At 41.7% G+C, this 19903-nt stretch overlaps 1 protein-coding gene across 5 annotated transcripts in view; it reads left to right on the top strand.

Annotated features, from left to right (window-relative positions):
- Positions 1 to 887: 887 nt before the first annotated feature.
- The window catches only part of TXNRD1 (thioredoxin reductase 1), a 53373-nt gene continuing 34357 nt past the window's right edge, over positions 888 to 19903 (top strand). For 2 of the 5 annotated variants that reach the window (XM_054813608.1, XM_054813610.1), the window contains exons 1-4: positions 13445 to 13554; positions 15718 to 15840; positions 19214 to 19286; positions 19401 to 19520. In XM_054813608.1, coding sequence (XP_054669583.1) covers positions 15754 to 15840; positions 19214 to 19286; positions 19401 to 19520 — 280 coding nt within the window. In that variant the 5' untranslated portion in view covers positions 13445 to 13554; positions 15718 to 15753. Of the gene's footprint in view, positions 922 to 3765; positions 3785 to 13444; positions 13555 to 15717; positions 15841 to 19213; positions 19287 to 19400; positions 19521 to 19903 lie in introns of those variants that run through there. The other 3 variants (XM_054813607.1, XM_054813611.1, XM_054813612.1) reach the window with 3 other exon arrangements.

Raw genomic sequence — 19903 nt, 5'->3', positions numbered from 1 at the left:
CTTTCACCTTACCCTGTCTGTCTTCTCGCTTTTTGCCAGAAATCCTTCTTGGCAGGCGCTCTTCTTGCCACATATTCATGTGAAAACCACTACAATGGGGCCGTGACCTGGGCAGCACTCTAAGATAATGATGACAAGTAATGTCCAGAGCCCAGAAGGAGCAGTGCGATAAGCCTCATCAGACTTTCTGCCTCATGCAGTTAATCTTTCAGTTAGAGTGTCTTCTTTATATGTACAGATTTCTTAGAATGAAACATTAATTGCGAGAAAAAATGTTTCTAAAACACCTCCTGAACGCTTTCCTAACGCCAGCATCCCTTAGGCCGCAGCAGGCAGGTCCGCTCGGCGGTGGGAGCCGGCAGCGACCTTCCTCCGGCCGTCCTGCGGCTCCGCCGGGAGGGTCAGCCCCTCGCCCCGTTCCCGCTGCCGAAAGCGCTCCCTTCAGTGCCGGGAGCTCCCCCTCCGAAGCGCCGCAGCCGGTGTTTGCCCGGCATCGCGCGCCTGGCTGCCCGCCTCACGGAAGGAAGGGAGAACTCACAGGCGCAACTCGTCCGCTCCCCCACCTGCGAGTCCGGCTCGGCACCGCCTCGGGACGCCGGGCCTGACGCCTCGGGCCGCCCCCGGCTCCCCGCCGAAGCCCGCCCGGACCCAGCGCGGCGTCGGGAGCCGCAAGGGGTCGCGCTAGCCCTGGGGCTGGGTTTGCGCCCGCGTCTGTTGCCATCGCGACGGGGACGCCGCGGGGCTGCGCGGGGGGCGGAGGAAGGGGCGGCCGGGGCCGCGAGGGGGCGCCGCCGGGGCCGGGGTGGCTGCGCGGGGCTGCGCGGTGCTGCGCGCTGAGCCGCGCCATGGGCAGCGCTCTGCGGAAGAGCAAAGCGGTGCGGCAGGCGCCCGGCGGCGGCCCGGAGCGGCGGTGCTCAGCAGGTAGGCAGCGGACGGCTGCCGGCGGGCGGGCAGGCAGGCAGGCAGGCAGGCAGGCACCTGCGTGGTAGCGCTTCGTACGGGGGCGGTGGGCTTCGAGTGCGGGAGGGCGGTCGAAGAACATCAGTTTGGTTTCCCGGTAAAAAACCCGGGAGGTCGGAGCAGGGCGTAGCCGGGCCGGGCGCCTTCAGGTGGGTCTTCTGGGTACGGGAGTGCCGCGCTGCAAAACAACTTTAATGTGACTTCAACCTGTGTGATCATAGATCCAACCGCCTGTGTTCGTTAAGTGTAACCAAACACAACCTCTGACGCTTGGTTTTTGGGTTTTTTTTGTTTTTTTTTTTTTTCTCCTTCCTTACTTTATTTGAGGCCAACGTAGGTGGCGGTGGGGCCGGGCAGGGCTGTGTGCATCATCTCGCTTACAGGAGCAGGGGGAGATGCTGTGCCGTGAGAGTCGGGATGGGAGCCTGGCCCCGAGGGTGTGCAGGTGTCCAGGGCACAGGGGGCTGCCAGAAGGGAGACCGTGGCTTGCGTGAGCTGATGGGGGAGAAAGATTTGGACTTAGATGGGAGCTGAACAGCCCTCTGGTCTGCGGAGGTAATTTCTGTCTACCAGGATTGAGGCATGTTGCCATGACAGCAGTGGACAAATTTATGTTTCAGCTGTCTGCTTTGTACCTCCCTGGAGTCAGAACATCAGTCTCGGATGCTCTTTGGATAGAGTATTAACCGTGCTTTCACTGGGTCTGTAAAACCCAGTGAAAAAAGAAATTAGGAGCTTGAAGTAATGAATGCCTGAAAATTAAGCTATGCTTACATCTGGTGCTGTACAACAGTTCTGCATAAATGAAAAAGCACTCTTAGGATGGAGTATTTCATTGAGCATCTACTACTGGAGGAGTATTTTCAGCTCTACCAAATCCTTGGGAAAGGGGTCCATTTTTAAAGGTATTTTTAGATATGCAATAATTGGAGAACACTGAATCTAAAATACATTGGTAACTTTAAGATAATATATAATATTATAATATGTATTTGCAAACAGAGAATAAACATGTCTGCAGTAAGAATTTGTGTAAGGCGGCAGCACAGTAGGAGCTGGCAAATACAAAGATGAGGTTTATAACAATTAAAACTCATGAAATAGGCTTTTTGCTATGGCTCTGTGGTATTTTTCAATTATACCAACATAAAATCCTCCGCTCTGAGTTAAAGGCCTGGCTTTGGAAGCACTGGATGTTCCTTGACCCTAACAGGAAGGACTGGCAAAAAAGAAAACTCTCAAAGCACTATAGAGAGAGTCCAGTTGCCCTTGTACTTTCAGGGCAGTGTGGCACCTGGAGACCAGTTAGGTTAACGAACAGTAGTTCCCTTACCTAATGCCGGCACTACCACATTGTGATTTAGAAATATCTGATGTAGCTTTAAATCAGATACTGAAAGCTAGGCAGGTGTTGGGGGCAGAGTAAACTGCTATGGACTTACACTCAAACCCAATTCCTTTGGATGATGGTGTATCTGCAGACACAAACTCAGAAATGAAACCTGCACCTTAACAAGCTTTTTCAGTCTTGTGAAGCTGACTCATTTAGGCTAAATGACTTAAAAGAGCGTGTTGTTTGGGCTTCGGTTTATATGCTCTGCTGTATCTTTGGGTTTTCAATTTAAGACATTGCTATTCCTGGCTGCCCATTCTGCAACTCTGGCAGCATCTTAAAGTAATTCTCCAGGAAAGTTGGTTTAAACTGTGACATCAAGGTTTATATTGTAGCATCTAGGCGGCTTTGTTTCTGGGATGGTCACTTACCAGTGGATTATTATCTCAAACCCAACGTCCATTTCCCAAAGGAACATGTTAAATTTTTTAATATCCATCAAGAGATGAGGAGAGTTGTGGGTGCTGTTGAAGAGGTTAAATAGAAGATTAAAACCAAATAATTACAGAAATATGAACAGATACACATAATTTACTTAAAAATTTAAACATAATTCAAATAAGCTAATTACTCATTGTTTAAGTGATTCTAAAACATGAACAATTTTAAATTAACCCCTTTCTATTGTTACTCATGCCAGGCAGTAGGTTTTTTTTCTTTAAATCTACATACACCTCTTGGACAAGGTGTATTTAAACTTCTCTGTGTAGTAGGAGGAAGAAATTGGGCTGTTCTAGGCATAATAATTTCTTAATTACTCTCTGGATCTATTCCCACCCTTCCATCATTTTGTCAATGGGAATAATAAATTCAGAGTTATTAATTCACTGTAAGATCTAAAAGGATGTGTAAAAAAGCAAACAGTAGCAAGCTGGTAATGAGCAAAACTGGCAAGGAAAATGATGACTAGTGCAGGAAAAAGTAAAAATGTTAAGATAAAATGCTTGTATATATTTTGCATACCATAGCTATTAATGACATTCTCTTGTCCTTAGCTTGTGCTTTCAAAAAGGTTATCCTACAATATTCAAATAGCATTCAGTTTACATCACCAATTGCATTTTGTATATGCAATATTTATGACATCTTGTGGGTGTAAAGGCATGAAAATTGGAAATAACTCAGAAGATAATGCTTTTCCTGACTTTTTGTTAATTTATCTCCACACTCCTTTAGTTTTCTGTATTATAAACATGTGTTTTACTGCAAAAAGGATTAATGAGAAAAATCAAAGCTACATAATTAGGGGGTAAGCTTACACATCTCAGAATTAAGATAGCCTAGGTTGCAGCTTTTGCTCTATAAAACATATTTGTTTCTGTGGGAGGTCTACCTTGGTATCACCTCAAGTGCTGCTTTTTTTTCCCCTCAGATCTTCATGCTGGATGAATTTTATGAGGAGCTGTGTTTTCAGTTCAGTTTGACTTTCATGTAAGTTGAAGTTGCTCATCTCCTTTCAGGGCTGAGCACTTGGGACATGGCACATGCTCACTGATGGAGCTGGAAAGTTATAATAGGCTTGGAAGGAAATTTCGGTTGGATTCAACCAAGTGAATTAACAAAGTATTAAAATCATTGCTCCTCGGTTTTAGTGCTAATGTGAGAGCCTCTGAATACAGCATAACTGTGAGATAGAGTAACAGGGGATCCACTTTGGTGGTGCTAGTTCTGTGCTGGAGTACAGATTAAGTTGCATTGACATTTACGTGTGGTGAGTGTGTGAGTAATGAGGCCCCAAATATTTTTATTTTTGCAGTATTTCCTGCAAATGTTTTGACCATATAATTTACATGTGAACTGCTCAGGTGTAACAATAACAGATGCGTCATAGCACTCTGTGGAGAAGAGCAGAGTGGACTCGACTCCTGGAGGTGCGTCATGGTTGCCCATGTTCTTCCTCTACCCTTGTTTACAGTTATGCCACCCCCTTGATTTCTGCTGTGAACAGGAACAGTGTTTGGCCCTCACGTTGTATGGTACTGGTCGCCTTTTTTCCAGTCCACTGTTAATGGTTTCTTTATTTTCAAGACTTCCTTGGAGATAAAACTTCACCGCTTGTTTCTCTTTGAAGGTTGTTCCTCCGTTAAGCCCATTTTGGACATCCTTTGGTAGGGTGTCTTGCTGTCTTTTTGGTTGTGCTTGCAGAGAACAAAACAAATACCAGATAAAATAGTGCACTTTGGCTTATTCAGTGTGCTGAACTGGTAACTTGCTCTCCTGTTTCCACTGGTTTAAAGTGAGTGCACTTTGCCACTGCTATCTCCTGAGAAAGCTTTATCTTTGATAACGCCCCTGGTTTTGATATCTGGGTTTTGACATCTGCCTGTTGTAATGCAGCTTCCAGTCTTTAGCATCTTGACTCATGCATTTCCTGTGAAATTCTTTTTCAGTGCTTGTTCAGGTTTTTCCTCGTTCATACTTTTCAGTAACTTCCTTTTTTTGAATGTGGCGTCACGTTGTAGGTCTTCCTCGCAGAGCCATTCTCTAACTTGCCAAGCTAGATCTGATGTGGTCTCTTCTTCCTCCTCTTCAGCTTGGTTTTACCTTCCATTTTTCTTCCAAAGAGGTCACAGCTGTTGCTTGCCTTAGCATATCGCCTTTCCTATATGTACTCTCTGCGCCTTGCACTCTTGACTCTGTAGTCAGACTTGCGTATGGCAAACCCTGTGGAACTGTGTGACTCCCTTTAATTTTTGGCTGTTACAGCACTATCTGACCCAGCGCTTTCATTTGCATAAAAAAGATACAAATGCAAAGGGAGGAAGTAAGAAAAGTATGCAAACATTTCTGTTTCCATAGAAAATAATAGTAGCTTAGTCTAGTCTAGTCTAGTCTAGTCCTAAGCTTTTCTTAAGGATCTGCTAATGAACTGGTTTTACATGGTGAACTAAGATATCTCATTCCATCTTCTAGCAAACTTGCCTGTTTTACTTGTTGAGTCAGCTGCTCAGAGAAGAAAGTGTTGTTTGGCACAGTCATCTCGCCTGTGTCCTGGCGTTGCATCCCCAGTACGGCGGGAAGGAAGCCCTTAACTTCCTTAACTCCTCCACTGTTTGCACAGCCTGACACAAGGCAAGCATGTCTCTCTAATTCTAGCTCACAAAAGTGTAACATATTTACTGTTTTCCACCCATCTTTCACAACCGTTTCCAGCTAGACCTTTGTCAGAACCTGTGTGCATCAGATTGGTTTGTCATATCACTTAGGTGGCAACAGGGTTAGGAGGGCAATGACCTGTTAGGTTATCTTGCTTCGCTGACCTTGTAGAAATGCTATGTCATTGTTTGCTGGGCTGCTACAAGCAGGATTAAATTGTTCCACCCAAGTCCTTTTGTTTTTCAAAGACAAGAAACTGATTACTCTGAACTAAAATAAGTATTTCCCCCCCACCTTCCCTCTTAAAAAATCCTGCTTGGGGTAAAAAAAATAATCACAGGCTTCTAAGTCAAGTACCCAAGTACTTTCCACAGTGCAGTACCTGGCTTAAACTTCATGCCCATTATGGGAGATTGCCTTCAAAAAGCTTGTTTTTCTTTAACCATCCCCTGATTGTGTGTGAGCTGTTTTCCACCGTTTTTTATGTTCTCTGTGACTGAAATGCAACCCTGATACAGAGAGACATGTGGAAATGAATAAATGGCTTTAGTTGTGGTAGAGACAAGAAAGGCATGACTGATGTCGGTGGAGACTAATGAATGGCACCAGCACCAGGAGATCCTGTTCCAGCCCTGCTGAGTTCTGTTTCACCTCTCTCTGCCTCAGGTACCACACTTGTTCAAGTGTGGCTGGTGATACTTCCTCCTCTTGTCAGAGAGTTGTTTATTTACTGACCAGAAAACAAAAAGTAGCATGAGAGTATTAATCACAGTCTGTGGGAGCCACAGGTTTGTGTTGGCCGCAGGAATTTCAAGAAAAAAAAATAATCAGGAAGCTCAGCTTTTTCACGTCATCCCAAATGAAGGGTGAGCCAGTATGGATGCCGCTGTGAGCATGATACACCTACAGGTAGTCATACCAGAAATCAGCTTCCTTTGTTTTGATTTGGATTAGATGAAGCATTATACTACTATGGGTAGTGATTTTTGAAGGGAATAGACAAAAATCCATGTTAAAATTGTATTGTATTGTAAGATGATGTTTTCCATAAAGATTGCATAGAAATCTTTATATGAGATGTTACAGCTTTTACTACAGTTCTAGAGGCAGAGAAGCTTTATATTAAGTTTCTCATAACCTACAAGAATAAGTGGTTTGGTCCCAGGACAACTGGCACCATTCACTCTGGTTCAGTTAAGTTTCTCATAACCTAGTTAATTTAGTGCACAGTGAAGTAAAATGGAAGATGGAAGTGGTCAAAGATACCTAATTAATTTAGCACTGCCTGCCTTTTTACAGAGTCAGAGATAATCCAAAGTTTACCTTTATTTAATGTGGACAGCTTGTTCTGTTTAAGCCAACAGTTTGTATTGTAGATGTTCTAGAAATATTTGAGGTCAGCATGTGATGTTATGCTCACAGAAATCATCCTTATTAGTGCTAATTAGAGCAACCTGGCTAATTCCTATATGGTTTACTGTAAACAATTACATAAGAAAAGAGTAAAGGCTAAAGACTTTCTAGGACAAGTACCAGTAGTCTGATACTGTTAAGGACTTTGGTGGTGAGAGCATTACTAGGAAAGTCTGTGAGAAAGCCTGGGTCTTGTTGGAGTGGGGTTTCAAGCTCCATAATTACTGTGACAGAAGGACTTTTCGTAACAAGCTAAGGAGTACAATGACATCCCTGTTGAAATCAGTAAAGTAAAATACTTTTTCATATTACGGTTGGACTTTTGTGGTAGCTGCATGGATATTTAGAAAAGCAAAAGGAAAAGAAATGCCTGGAAATAGGAATTACTTCTTTTGCTAGGAACTAGGAACCGAGGCCGATTTCAGAACCTCTTGCAGACTATCGGGATGTGACAGGTTATGAGCTTGAGTGCCTGGTTGTGTAGAGGCTGAGAAGGTGGGATTTTAGTGTTGAGCTTCTTGCCCTACGTTAGCAGAGTTGGTGGATCGCAGCCCTCAAAACACAGTGCTGACCCATCTCGAAATGAAAGGCAGATTGGAGGATGTTGCTGAGTCAAGTCAGTCCCCAGATGTTCATTAGAAAACTGAGCTGAAAGGGGTGTGAATTTTGTCACTTAAGGCCTTTGTTTGGGTGGGAGCTTTTCCACTGGCTATAGAGAGCTTTTAATCAGGCCCTCAGATAGATGTCACTTGAAAGTTTGTCTTTCGTTTGGTCTGGCATTCGTCATTCCTCTGTCAGTGTTTCTTCTTTGGCTTGTCTTGTTTTTGTAATTTCTGCCCTGCTATGTAGTTGTTAGATTAAAAGTTCTCAATAGATTTTTATTGTCCTTTGAGAAAACAGTGCTGCGAAACTTTCTGACATTTTCTGCCTTTTTCATATGTTAACTGCATTTGATTTGCTGTGAATGATTAGGTTTTTCTCCTCTGGCTTAGAAAACTTAATAATTAGGTTGAAAAATTCCCACAATTTGTAGCTACATGTTCTGCAACTTACGAAGATGCCTTTAAATGCCTTTTACACTCAAATAGTTGTGGTAAAAAAGAACTTCTGTTTTTATGAAGAAGATAGGTGTTGTGGAGTAACACTACGGACCACAGCCCAGGACTCCATTAACAGAAATCTGTGCCAAAGTAGAGCTCCTCAGTTTCTGTTTGTGTACCCTGTTTCAACTAAGTGCAAAGTTAAGTTATTCCACATTATATCTTGATATTGGTCCTGTTCAAGCTCTGCTTTATTTACATGGAAGACCTCTCAAGCTCTTAGATATGAAAAGTGGATTAACAAGAATACAATGAAAACTGAAGCACTTTGCGGCAACACACTGAGTAAATACAAGCAATAACATAGTTCGGAAAACTTCTCATTTCTTAGGAAAATGTGCTTTACTCTTGTCAGTCTTGAAGCTTGGTGGTTTTTGAATTTGAGAGTGAGTCAGAATCAGACTTTATATGAAACACCCTGTTCACATTTGCTCATGAATTTGGTAGGCTTAGAGAAATGAGTGCGGGAAAGGACATCAGTGAGCCAGGTTACACAACCAGTCTCTTAGTGAAGTTAGGGCTGGTTTGGATCTGCTCTCATTTATATCAATAGTCAGGGATTGCTAGGAAAAATGCAATAACTTAATGAAGTAAATTTTACCAGTGGTTTTAAGGGCTTCTTGGTCAGGCATGGAGAGAGCATAAAGCCAAGAAAACCTGTGCATCTGCTTTCTGATGGCATGCTTCCTATCACAATAATTCGAAACACTTAAACACCTTTTGGACATTTCAGCAATATGCCAAGCAAGTCACTGGCAGAACCAGAGGAGCATCAAGGCTATTTTCTGGGCTTATGCATATGGTGCTTTCTTTGTGCTACACAAAGACTGCATGTGTGGGAAGCCAGCAGATAATACATCAGGCCTGTGATCCAGGAAGAAAAAGGTGAAAGTGATTTCACTGTTCAGTCTTATCTGTTAATGTTTGCACTCTGCAGGTGAAGGAGCTATTCGAATGCTCAAAAGTTCTTTGTTTTTCACTTGAACTGCATCAAACAGATAAGCACGCGAGTGGACTTAAGGACTGAGCGCATAGCTCAGTCTTTCTTAATTTCTCCTTCCTCAGTGCTTGCATATGCAGACAGTGAGATTCTTTAGGAAAAAACAGCCTTTAGCCCTGGGGAAATGCATGTTTTTGTGGTATCGGTGAAGTGTTTTTGTTTGTTCCACTCACCATGGAACTTTTTCCTTGCAGGCTAAAAGTGTGAACCATATGGAGTATATACAGCTGTTGCAAGCTTCTGCTTATATATGTAGGTGCAAAAGATGCTCTGAGGTAGGGTTTTTTACCTTCTAGGTTTTGTTTCATTAATATTTGACACTTAGGAGGGAAAGTAAAGATATTACTCCAGCTGTATAATTTCTGTGCAGTGATTACACATGGTGCTTTACACATAGGTAAGGACAAGTAGCTAATTTCAGAGAGAAGGCTAGAGGTACTTGTCATTTGGTGTAACATGTATCTTCGTCCTGTGTGTGGGCAGCAGGATTTAAGGCTCACATATACTGGCCTTCAGTAGTAGCACTCATGCGACAGCAGTGGTTCACTCTTGATTAACAGTGCTTGTCAGTGAGCATTGAATTCTGTGTGTGTAAATACTGTTGGGTTGGCCTGTCTTAATATCACTGACTTGTTATGGGTTCAGACTTTGGCTGAGTTCAGGTGAGGAGGCAAATATACCGCTAAGCTGTCTTTATACTTCCTCTGACAGAGCAGCCAAGTACTTGAATCAGCACTTGGAAAGAAAGAGAATAGCTGTGCTAGTTTATCCTGCCAGCGGTACCAGTGGTTCTTGGCCAGGATCACTAGAGAACAGCACATGCGGCCCTTATCTAAGCAAGCCCTGACACATCTTCTACAATAGCCAAGTCCGTTGCTTCTCTTGATTAGCCATAAGGCTGCACTCTGTCACAGTAAAAAATAAAGCGTGTGAGGTAGGTTGACAGTCTAATTTACACCAAAGTACAGTTTCTAAGTATTATTTTTTGATTTTCACCCACTGAGCCTGGCCCTCAGGGAAGTGCGAGTGCATTGTGATTCCTTTAAGGGCAAAGGCAGTTTAAGAGGTTCTCATCCTTCCCTGCATTCTGCTCCTGGTTTCCATTCCTTCGCAGTTTTGTCAGTTCAGCTGATCACAAGGCAGCCTTTCAGCGTGGATCCGTGATGTGATCCAGGCTGGAGGCGTGTATTTTGAAGGCTTGGGTTTTTTCCCTTGTCATAATCTGGATGGGTCTGTTACCATCACTTCCAAATGTTTGAGTTTATGCAACAGAGGAGGTAGTGACCTGTGTTGAAAGGGCAGAAATGAGCAGATCTAGGAGAAGGAAAAGCTGAAAGTTTCTCCACCTAAAAAGCTCACTTGATCGTAAGGTAAACGTTCATTGTCATATGAAATAGCCTGTACTTCTCATATGCCCTGAAGATACGTCTGTAAAGCAAGTTACATGCTTGTTCTTAAGCATTACAAAATTAGAGGCATCTTCTGAACTACTAGAGTAGGCACAGCTATTTTTTAATTACATTGTTTGCCTAAAATGTGAAGTTTGTTCTTATTGATAATGTCTTTCTGTGTGATACAGAAAATCTAGGTAAATCAATGAAGACCTTTGCCTTGAAGTGACACTTACAGACCTTCATGGTGAGTAGTTGAAGGGCAGGTGCTTTGCATGGGTCCCCATGTCATACCTCAGCATCCCGTTGGTGGACGCTTTTGCAGAGTAAGGCAGTTCTTATCCTGGAGCAGTTCTGCTCGTGAAGTTGGTCCAGGCTGTTGTATTGAGGTGCTCATGTTCCCGCTTGGTCAAGGCCTTTTGAAACAAATCATGCCTTTTTTTACCCCCACCAGAAGTTACACAACCAATAGTCAAAAGTTCAGAGGCCTTAGTGCCAGGGAGGACTTTGGTTTATGAGGAAGCTCACTCCCAATAAGGAAGGATATGGATTAAAAATACCATAGTTGTTTCACTGTTTGGTTGTTGTTTTTTTTTTTTTTCTCTGCTCAAGAAATGGCAGTGAAGCTTAGTGTAGTCTGCTTCAGAAATGGAGTGAGGTAAATGCTAAAAAGGTGAGGTTTTTTGCTGGTTTAACAAGCTGCTGAGCAAAACTGTCAGTATTGCTGCTACCAGCAAGAAAAATGTTGCTGCCTCCCCTTCCACCCTGCTGGTCTGTATGGATATGCCGTCTGCCTGGCACTGGCTGCGGTGCTCACGGGATCCTTCCCTGGGCTGGCTGAGCTTGTTAGGCTGGTGGGAAACTGTCCACATCTTTTCTTCTCCTGGGTTAGTTTTCTCCTAGGTTAGTGAGTTGATTTAGCTCATGTAAGGGTCTGTTGGCTGCCAGAGCTGGCGCCAAGTGTGCAGACAGCAAAAAGAAGAAAAAAACCCCAGTGTGGTAGAAAAGAGTAGGCTTGTCCCGTTTTGATAGTAGTGATTTGTTAGATCGGTTCACCCCATGTCAAGGAGCACTTGGCGGGTCGTAGGGGAGGTAGCACTCAACAACCACCATCTTCTAGATGGGATTGACAAAACCCAAAGATGGTGGTAGTGCAGGGTGAGAGCCTCACTGGATCTTCCTGCAATGGCTGTGAGTTGCTACAGGCTTGCTGAAGTAACGCTGATGCTTACGGGCGAAGAGAGTCATCCTCACCGCTACGTCTCTGAGGATTATCCAGAGGGTGTCCATGGTCCAGGTTCTCCTTAGCAGTCTCACTCTGCAAAAAGATATTGATTTCTGGAAAGTATCGATTCACCAGGACTGTGAGTTATTGTAATTGCTGTTAATGGACGGAATTTTATGGAGAGCGAGCATGTGACCTGCAGAGCGCTTTCTGCTTTGTCATCCTGCCTGTGGCAGGTTGCCCGAACCAACAAGGGAGAGGCCCCTAGCAGCAGCCTGCGTACAGACTCTTTCAAGTCTCTGCCAGAGGTTATGGTTGCCTTTGGGTTTTGGGGTTGCTAAAGCTAGGCACCTCTAGCACAGATCTACCTGAAAATAATTAGAGATGTTTATATAAATGCCTGCGTTGTCTAACGACTAGATTTCTATCTCATTAAAGATAGAGTTTTAGGTGAACATTCCTGAGGTTGTTCAAACTTGTTATAGGAATAAAATGTAAGGCTTCAGTTGCTTCAGGTATATGCAGGATTGTAGCCTTGATAATATATTGAAGAAAAAAATTCTCCTTTGTGAAGATTGTGACCAGTGTTCAAAACCTGTGTTCTTGCTTTTCTTTTTTCACATGCATGTGTATTAATTCCTGTGTTCCTTCCCCAAGCTAGAATAGGCCAAGTATTATCCATCATTAATATTACTACTAACTATTGCGTAATGATTCTGATCTTTAAACCCCTTTACCAACATCAGCAAAGTACTCTTCCCAATACTTTTGTGAGATTACCACCAAGTTTCAGAGAAGAAATCAGAGACAACAAGATTATGAACCGCTTTTCAATGACTGCCTCTTTGCATTTGTGTGTGCGTGAATGCTCTTCAGGTTTGTGGGCTCAGTGCCCAAGGAATGTACATGCATTCAGTATGGCTGTTTGTCTAAGTATGTGCACGTGTCAGAGTTTGCTAATTAATGCTGGTTGTGCAGTGCCAAGTATGTATGTGATTAAGTACAGACAAGCGTGTACTGACCCATTTATTGGAAATTAACTGAGAGTTATGTGAAGGAAGGCAGAGCTGATAATGGATTCCATTCAAGCATTACATTTTCTTCCTTTGTCTTTCTCCATGCCATGTCAAATAAAGTATCACCATGTGTAGAAATGTTAGGTTTTTTCTTTTCACTAATATGCTTAATGTTTTCTATTGGATATATACATATATCTTATATATATATATATAAAATCAGTTATAAGCAGTGAGCAAACACAGATCTCTTCCAGGATTTTTAAGATGTTTATTTAGAGGATTTCATAGTATAAGCGATATCATATGGCAGAAATTATTGGGGGGAGCGCTGGGTGGGGAGATGCATGGCAAAACCAGTTACAACAATAAATGGAACTGAAAGAAGTTTCCAGGACACTAATTGCAGGAGAAAATAAAAACTTCTAATTCAGTTTGTAAAGTACGAGACTGAACAGAATGACAGCACGTCAGCATAAGAAAATCACTTTCTGGGCAAGAAAGGTGAAAATTATCATTTTCCTTTAAGACTGAAGTTTCAGGCTTAGCTACAACAAATCTTATTTCCTTGTTTTGTTCCAAGCATACCACTGGATTGGCAAAACTTACTGAAATCCCAGCCAAATCTCCTATGGGATTTTATTAAAGAGAAAAAATATAGCAAGTCATCCTAACATTGCAAATGACTCATCAAGTCGCCTTAGGAAGTGCTCCCCTGAGACAGGCATGCCACTGATGAGGAAGCGATGAAGCTGCCAGGCCACTCCCCCAGACCATTGCGCTGGAGGAGTGCAGCCTTCATAAAGGACGTCTCTCCAGGCACTACGTTATTTTATTCTTTATTTCACAGAGGGAGCAGAGAAGCGGCAAGAAGGGCAGTGCAAAGTAACGGCAGAAACGTCACAGCCAGTTGGTTTTGTACAGGACAAGCAAGTAGGAGATCATGAGAAAACTTTAAAGGTAGGGGAAGATACATGTTAATGTCTATAATTTAATTATGAATGGAAAAATCAAAAGAATGTAGGCTTTCTTTTAAAAATTTTAGTTCTTAGGAGAAGAATGGAGGAGATCTGTTCTCAGGATGGGATCGTGGTCATGAATAAGTTGCCCCGGTAAATGGGAAGCGGAGCTTGTCAAGATCCTGGCCGCTTTGGAGCGGGGTTCTAGGAGGTTGTTTCAGGGGGGGAGGTGGTAATCTGCTTTGTCTGATCTAAACTTTTAATATGTTTTCATGAAGAAAGATTATGAAGAACTAATGAAAAATTAACCAAACGGTAGGGAATAAAAGCTGAAGTTTCTTAATACATGTGAAAACAAAGCATTTTTCTTAAGAAAGAAGTAGCATGATAGAAGTAGTGATCTAAGCAAATTTCATGAATAGGTGTTGTGGTTTCTTTATACGCATCATAGAGATACAGTTCTTGGTATTTGGGTCTGATGACCGTATGGGAGTTAGTCTGCCCTTAAGCTTCTCACCATCCTGTTGCCACTGCGCAAAGAAGTGCTTTTGAAAAGAATGGCACACTTTCTCTAATTTTATGTCCCTAAATATGAATAAAGTGAAACTGCATATCACCTTACAATATATGCTCCTTTTTCACTCTTTCTCTGATTGCAGTAGGAAGTTTGAGCCTGGCCAATGGCCATGTTAGAAAAATAGAAAAAAGGGGAACCGAGCGCCAGGTAGATTCAGTGGTAGGGACAGATTTTTGGGGTGGCAGAGCAGGAGGAGAAGAGGAAGGAAGGCAAGGTATTTTTGGACGTCTTCACCACAGCCACAGGTGCTTTCTAGGTTTTGTTTCTACTGGTAACTTGCTACCCAGGGCTATAAAATACTATTAAAATGTAACTTTCTACAGGCAGATGCACAATCTGAATTTTTGCTGACATTGCTGTGTAAGTTGCTGGAGGGATAGGGGATTTTTGTCAGTGATACGGTGGCGCGGGCAGCAGTCTCCAGGGTAGACGCAGTTGTGCTTAGAGAGGGAATAATCTAACATCAGAGGAAGGCGACAGTAGAGTGGGTTGAGCACAAAGGGCTGCTTAATGCAAAATAAAATTAAGATGAAAAGAGAAGGGAAACTTCTGGGGTTTTTTTCTTTCCATTTATTTGCCATTACTATTCCAGTAGTACTGAATCAAGTCCTACCTAGCTAGGCAGACAGAAACACTTGAATAAAAGCAAGCAGATTTGTAAAGTGACGAAGTATGGGTTTCTTCATTTGCTTTTTTGGCCTTAAAAGTTTTGTCATTATTTTAGTTGATACTCACTGATTTACGTCAGCTGAGGAATCTGATTTTTACTCACTCAGGATCTTGAGGCATGGAGAATTTTGCCAGCAACTCCAAAGACTTGAAGGTCTGAAGCCCTGATAAAATGGAACTCTGTAAATTAAGTATAAACGCTCATTTTAGAAAGAGTACATGAAGACAATGCAATATTCTTTGTGGCATACAGCTGTCAAAATGCATTTTAGAACTTGCAGGTTCTTTTTCTGTGGTAGTAGTCATCTGATTTAAAAAAAAAAAAAGAATCTCATGTGAAACTCTTGATCCATTTGGTGCCAAAGTTAATTACAATGATAAACCAAAGTAATAATAAACACAGGCATGTTACAAAAATGTAGTTTTCAGAAATTGTTTTCTTCATTTAGTTGGTAAGTCTGGTAATTGCAGATGATTACAATGTTGTATGTGATTGTTGAATTTTCCTACTAATATATGCAGGAGGAGGGGAAAAACACTAATTAGGAAAGTCCAGGGCAGATGAAAAGAATAAAATAAGTTAATGGAATGCCTATGTCAGCAGGTATGTATCTTATCCTGGAGTACACAGTATGAGGAGGCACTGGAGTTGTGTTGATGTGGAAAACAAAGCTCTGCAAGGAAACCCAGGGCCTCAACAAACAAGAAAATTCGTAGTTCAGTATCTAATAGGTACTGAGCTATTCACGGATGGATGAAGAAGATGAAATTTTAAAAAGCTAATTAAAAGCAGAGCTCAGAAAATTCAGATGCACTTATGTTCCCTTATCCCAATATTTGCTGCTGGAAAATAGTAATTTTTGAGCAACATGGGTAATGTTTCAACGTTCTCTCACCGTTTTTGTTTTCTCTGTTCAGGCACATAAGGAAGGCAAGCCTCAGAAACTGCTGGAAATGAACGGGCATACGCCGGTGCCACATTCCTACGACTATGATCTCATTGTCATTGGTGGGGGCTCAGGTGGTCTGGCAGCTGCCAAGGTATGAGAGAGAAAATACAGATTTATACTTTCCTTATAAGTAGGTGGGTGACATCCTCAATGTCTTCGATGTGGGTATCTTAAACACTGATGGAGCATAACATTTCTGCCTGATCAGTGGGATTTCTTTTGAGGTTAACCCCAGCTGTACAATATTCTTTTCCTTATGTTCTGAAGAAGAAAAACATAAAATTGTCATGGTATACTTCATAATAATAAAAATTGGTCCCCACTAATCAGAGATGATGCTGTTGGAAAACAGCAGGTAGATCTCTTAACAGTGTTTATTAGTAGTTGAATTAAAATTCAACTCATAATTGAAAAAGTTTTAAAAATTATTCAAAATTGACACCAGGAGATTTCTAGTTTTATCTGAAAGTAGTATCTGTTCAGAAATAGTTGCAAATGTTTTAATTCTTGACAGTGGGGGGGATTTTGTGATTTGTGAGCTTATAGAGTTGCATAAATGGAGATTTTGCCTGGACTTAGGCAGAGTTAGGATCTCGCCCTTCATTTCTAGAGTCTGGTACTTCCTGCATGTAGCAAATAATTTATGATTTTTGGTTAGGATTTTGCTTTTAGAAGCATATCTAGAATTAATTAAAAGAATCCGCAGTGGTGCAGAATATATCAGCTCTTAGAGTTGTCATTGTCCCAAATATTTGAAACTTGCTGAAATTTAATGTAGTTCACTAACTCTCCTTTACGTCAGTAGTTAGGCACACTTTGCCTCTTCTCACTGTGGTAGAATTAACTATGTAGAAGTGAATTGCACATTCCTAGAAGTAAAACTATTTTGTTACTCGAGACCCGGAGCTGGATTATTCCTCCAGACAGGAGGCATTTCTTTTGCTTCTTTTGTTCTCAAGAAGTGAAGGAGGTTATTGAGGAGTGAAAGAAAATGAGGAGAAAATATTTCAGCATAACATTGGATTCACACTAAACCTTGGTCCCGTAGAAGAACTCCTGTTATAAGGGAGGAGTGCAGTGCTGAGTGGTGAGCTGTAATGTGCTGTATGTCCATAATCTATTTTGTTAGTTTACCGCTTTCCCATTGACAGAGGCACTATTGTCATGGTGCAGGATGGGAGATAAGATCTATAAAAATTCTGAGAACCTGCCAAGAGAAACAGACACTTCAGAGGATGGGGATGTCTTAGGACAGAAGAACGGAACAAGAGTAAAAGGGAGCTTGCAGTAATGCAAAACCAGTTTGCAGTAATAAAAAGCCATCTGTTGAAATTTCCATAAGGAGACTGCTCTGCTTTGTTGTATACCTGTGCTAGGTTATGAAGCTACAGCAGGGATGTTTATTGCATCATTTTTCAGCTGTGGGACAGAAAAGGTGTGTAGCTAGGAAGATAAATTGCCTTATTCCTTCGACTCGGTGTATAAAGTATATTGCTTCTTAGTGTTCTCAAGTGGTTGTAGAGTAGAGCAGAAGATGGTCGATCAATAAAGTCAACATCACTATCAGTAGTAATGTGTGTATTTCAAATCAGTTTCATGAAGTTGAAGTGAAACTGTTTTACACTTAGATTATTCCATTTTTTTTCAGTGAATTAACAAACAGTGCTTTAAAAAGCAAAACAAAACAAAAGGAAAAAAAACCCACTACACAGCTCTTATACCAAGTTCAAGATATCTACACTCAGGTTTGCAGCACTTTAACTAGGTTGATTAAATGTGTGCTTCTCACTGTGACACATGCAGCTTTGTGTGCACAACTTCCTTTTCCTTTCTATGTTGTGCTCAGAGCTTGTTATTTTGGAGGCGCGTCTCCACGGTGAGTGCAAACGCTGCCAAGCTGACTGTGCAACCCAACTAAAGTGCCAGGCCACTACTATCAGTTCCCACAGAACAGCTCCAGCCTTAAGCGACCTTGTTGTGTTCATGCAGCACTGCACTGAACCCAGCAAGGTTTGAAAGCCTACGGGGCAGGTTTTGTTATTGTGGGCATATCACTCTGCAGAAGTGGTTATATCTGTTTGTGATCTCTTCCGAGGTGGCAACGCAACACTGCGCTGTATTATGTGAGCGTATAGCTAAGTGTAAGCTTGGGCATTCTAGTTAGCTAACATTAGTAAAGCTCTTTTGAGCTGTGCATAGGATTTATCATTATAAAGGAACGTTTATAATGCATCTCAATCCTTAAGCACCTTTCTGAGGAACTTTGTCAGAAGTGCTACTAATGGATAGAAATTAGCTTCTTGGCCAACCTTGTCCTTTATCAGAAGCAGAAATCCAGTACATATTTTCCAAAGGTGTCTACAGCCTGCATCGTTTGAAATATGATTTGTATTTTGCATGAAGTAAGAAACATTTCAAAGTGAAATTCTGATTGCCAACTATTTGGATTAACAAGTATTACTGGTAACATAATGCTGAAGGCTGTCTAGCACCTCCCAAGCCAAACTCAAGGCCTTATGAGGGTAGTGTCCTGTGCCTGTAGTTGTTATTGCTCACATATCAAAGAACTCATCATGTGCTGCAGCACAGTTGTGGTTACTCCAAGTATCAAAGTTATTTGCTGCATCTCATGGAGCATCTGTCATTGTTTCTTAGCTATGTAGTGCTTACTTAAGTAACTTTCTCTGGTACCAGTTATTGCTGTCAATTTTTGCCTTTTTCTTAAAAAGCACAAAGGGAACAATGAAATCAGTATAGAAATTCCAGTTCTCAGTATCATTTATACACATAGATTGTAGGTTTGCTAATGAAGCTTCTCAGGGGAAATGTCATGAAATAAACCATCACTTTTCTATTCTGGATGACATCCACACATCCTGACAGTACAGTCAACTTGCCACAGGTTGGCTAGCTTGAAGAGCAAGACCTGATCCTGACAACTACAGATTGTACTCAAAATCGAGTGTTCCCTTCTAGTACAAGAAAAAAAATTGAATAAGCATGGTTGTAATGCTTGGCCACATGACTGCTTATGTCATTGTGTGATGTGGTTTTCAAACAAATGTTTGGGAAACCATCTTTGAAGGGAAAACTGCATAAATGAAGAATTTGTTAAATATGTTAAAAGTAAATGGTGTATTGGGAAATAGCGTGAACGAACTGACAGGATGGAGGAGAGAAGAGGAGGTTTGACTCCCAGAGTCTTCTGTGTGTCAGCTGGTGCCATGCTGTTGTGTAGCAGGATGAATGCCTGTTCTTCTCCTTTCATCTTTTTTTTTTTTTTTTTTCTACTGAGTACACAGATTAATTCAGAAGATTAATGACTGTCTGGCTGTTCCCTTGCAAATCATTCATTATTACTTAATTAAAAGTCACAAAGCTTTTCAGCAATGCACGATGTTATCATCTACTCCAAATTTAACCTCTAATATTTAGATATATCTCTTATTTAATTTGTTTTGCAGGAGGCTGCCAAATATGAAAAGAAAGTGATGGTGCTGGACTTTGTCATGCCTACGCCTCTGGGAAACTCATGGGGTAAATTTCTCTTCATTGCAAACCTGTTATAAAGGAGCTTTACTCAGAGACTCTGATTCTTCTTTGAGATCGACCACACTGATGTGAAAAACAGATTCTGTTCCTTTCTTTCAGGTCTTGGAGGAACATGCGTAAATGTGGGCTGTATTCCTAAAAAATTGATGCACCAGGCAGCTTTACTGGGACAAGCCTTGCAAGATTCACGGAAATTTGGATGGCAGTTTACAGAAGAAGGTAAAGAAGGAGAACATTTTTTTGCAGTTTTGTCATTTGTGCTGAAAATCCAGAGGTTCTTTTCACGATCAAGTGCTTGTTGCACTGAAGCATGTGCTGACTTTAACAATGTGAGGCAACTTCAAAGAGATTACACGTAAACTTAAGTGCTTTTCAAGTCTAATGCCACGGGGCGTATTGCCTTGCAGCGTTTGATCTGTTTATTAATAGCTTCTGATCATGTTAGTATTTGATAAGATTGCTGCGTGAATGAAAACAATAAGGTGCTACTCCATTTCTGAATGTAACACAACATCTAAGGGAATACTCCAGAAAATCCCCTCTTAGAAACTTCCTCACAATTGCAGGCAAGGATTTCCTTTCCCTCAGTCTCTGTCACTGCT

This window comes from Grus americana, chromosome 1, assembly GCF_028858705.1.
Source record: "Grus americana isolate bGruAme1 chromosome 1, bGruAme1.mat, whole genome shotgun sequence".
NCBI classification, from domain to species: Eukaryota; Metazoa; Chordata; class Aves; order Gruiformes; family Gruidae; genus Grus; species Grus americana.
Note: the sequence above shows the minus strand (reverse complement) of the source record. Positions and strands in the feature narration are given on the sequence as shown.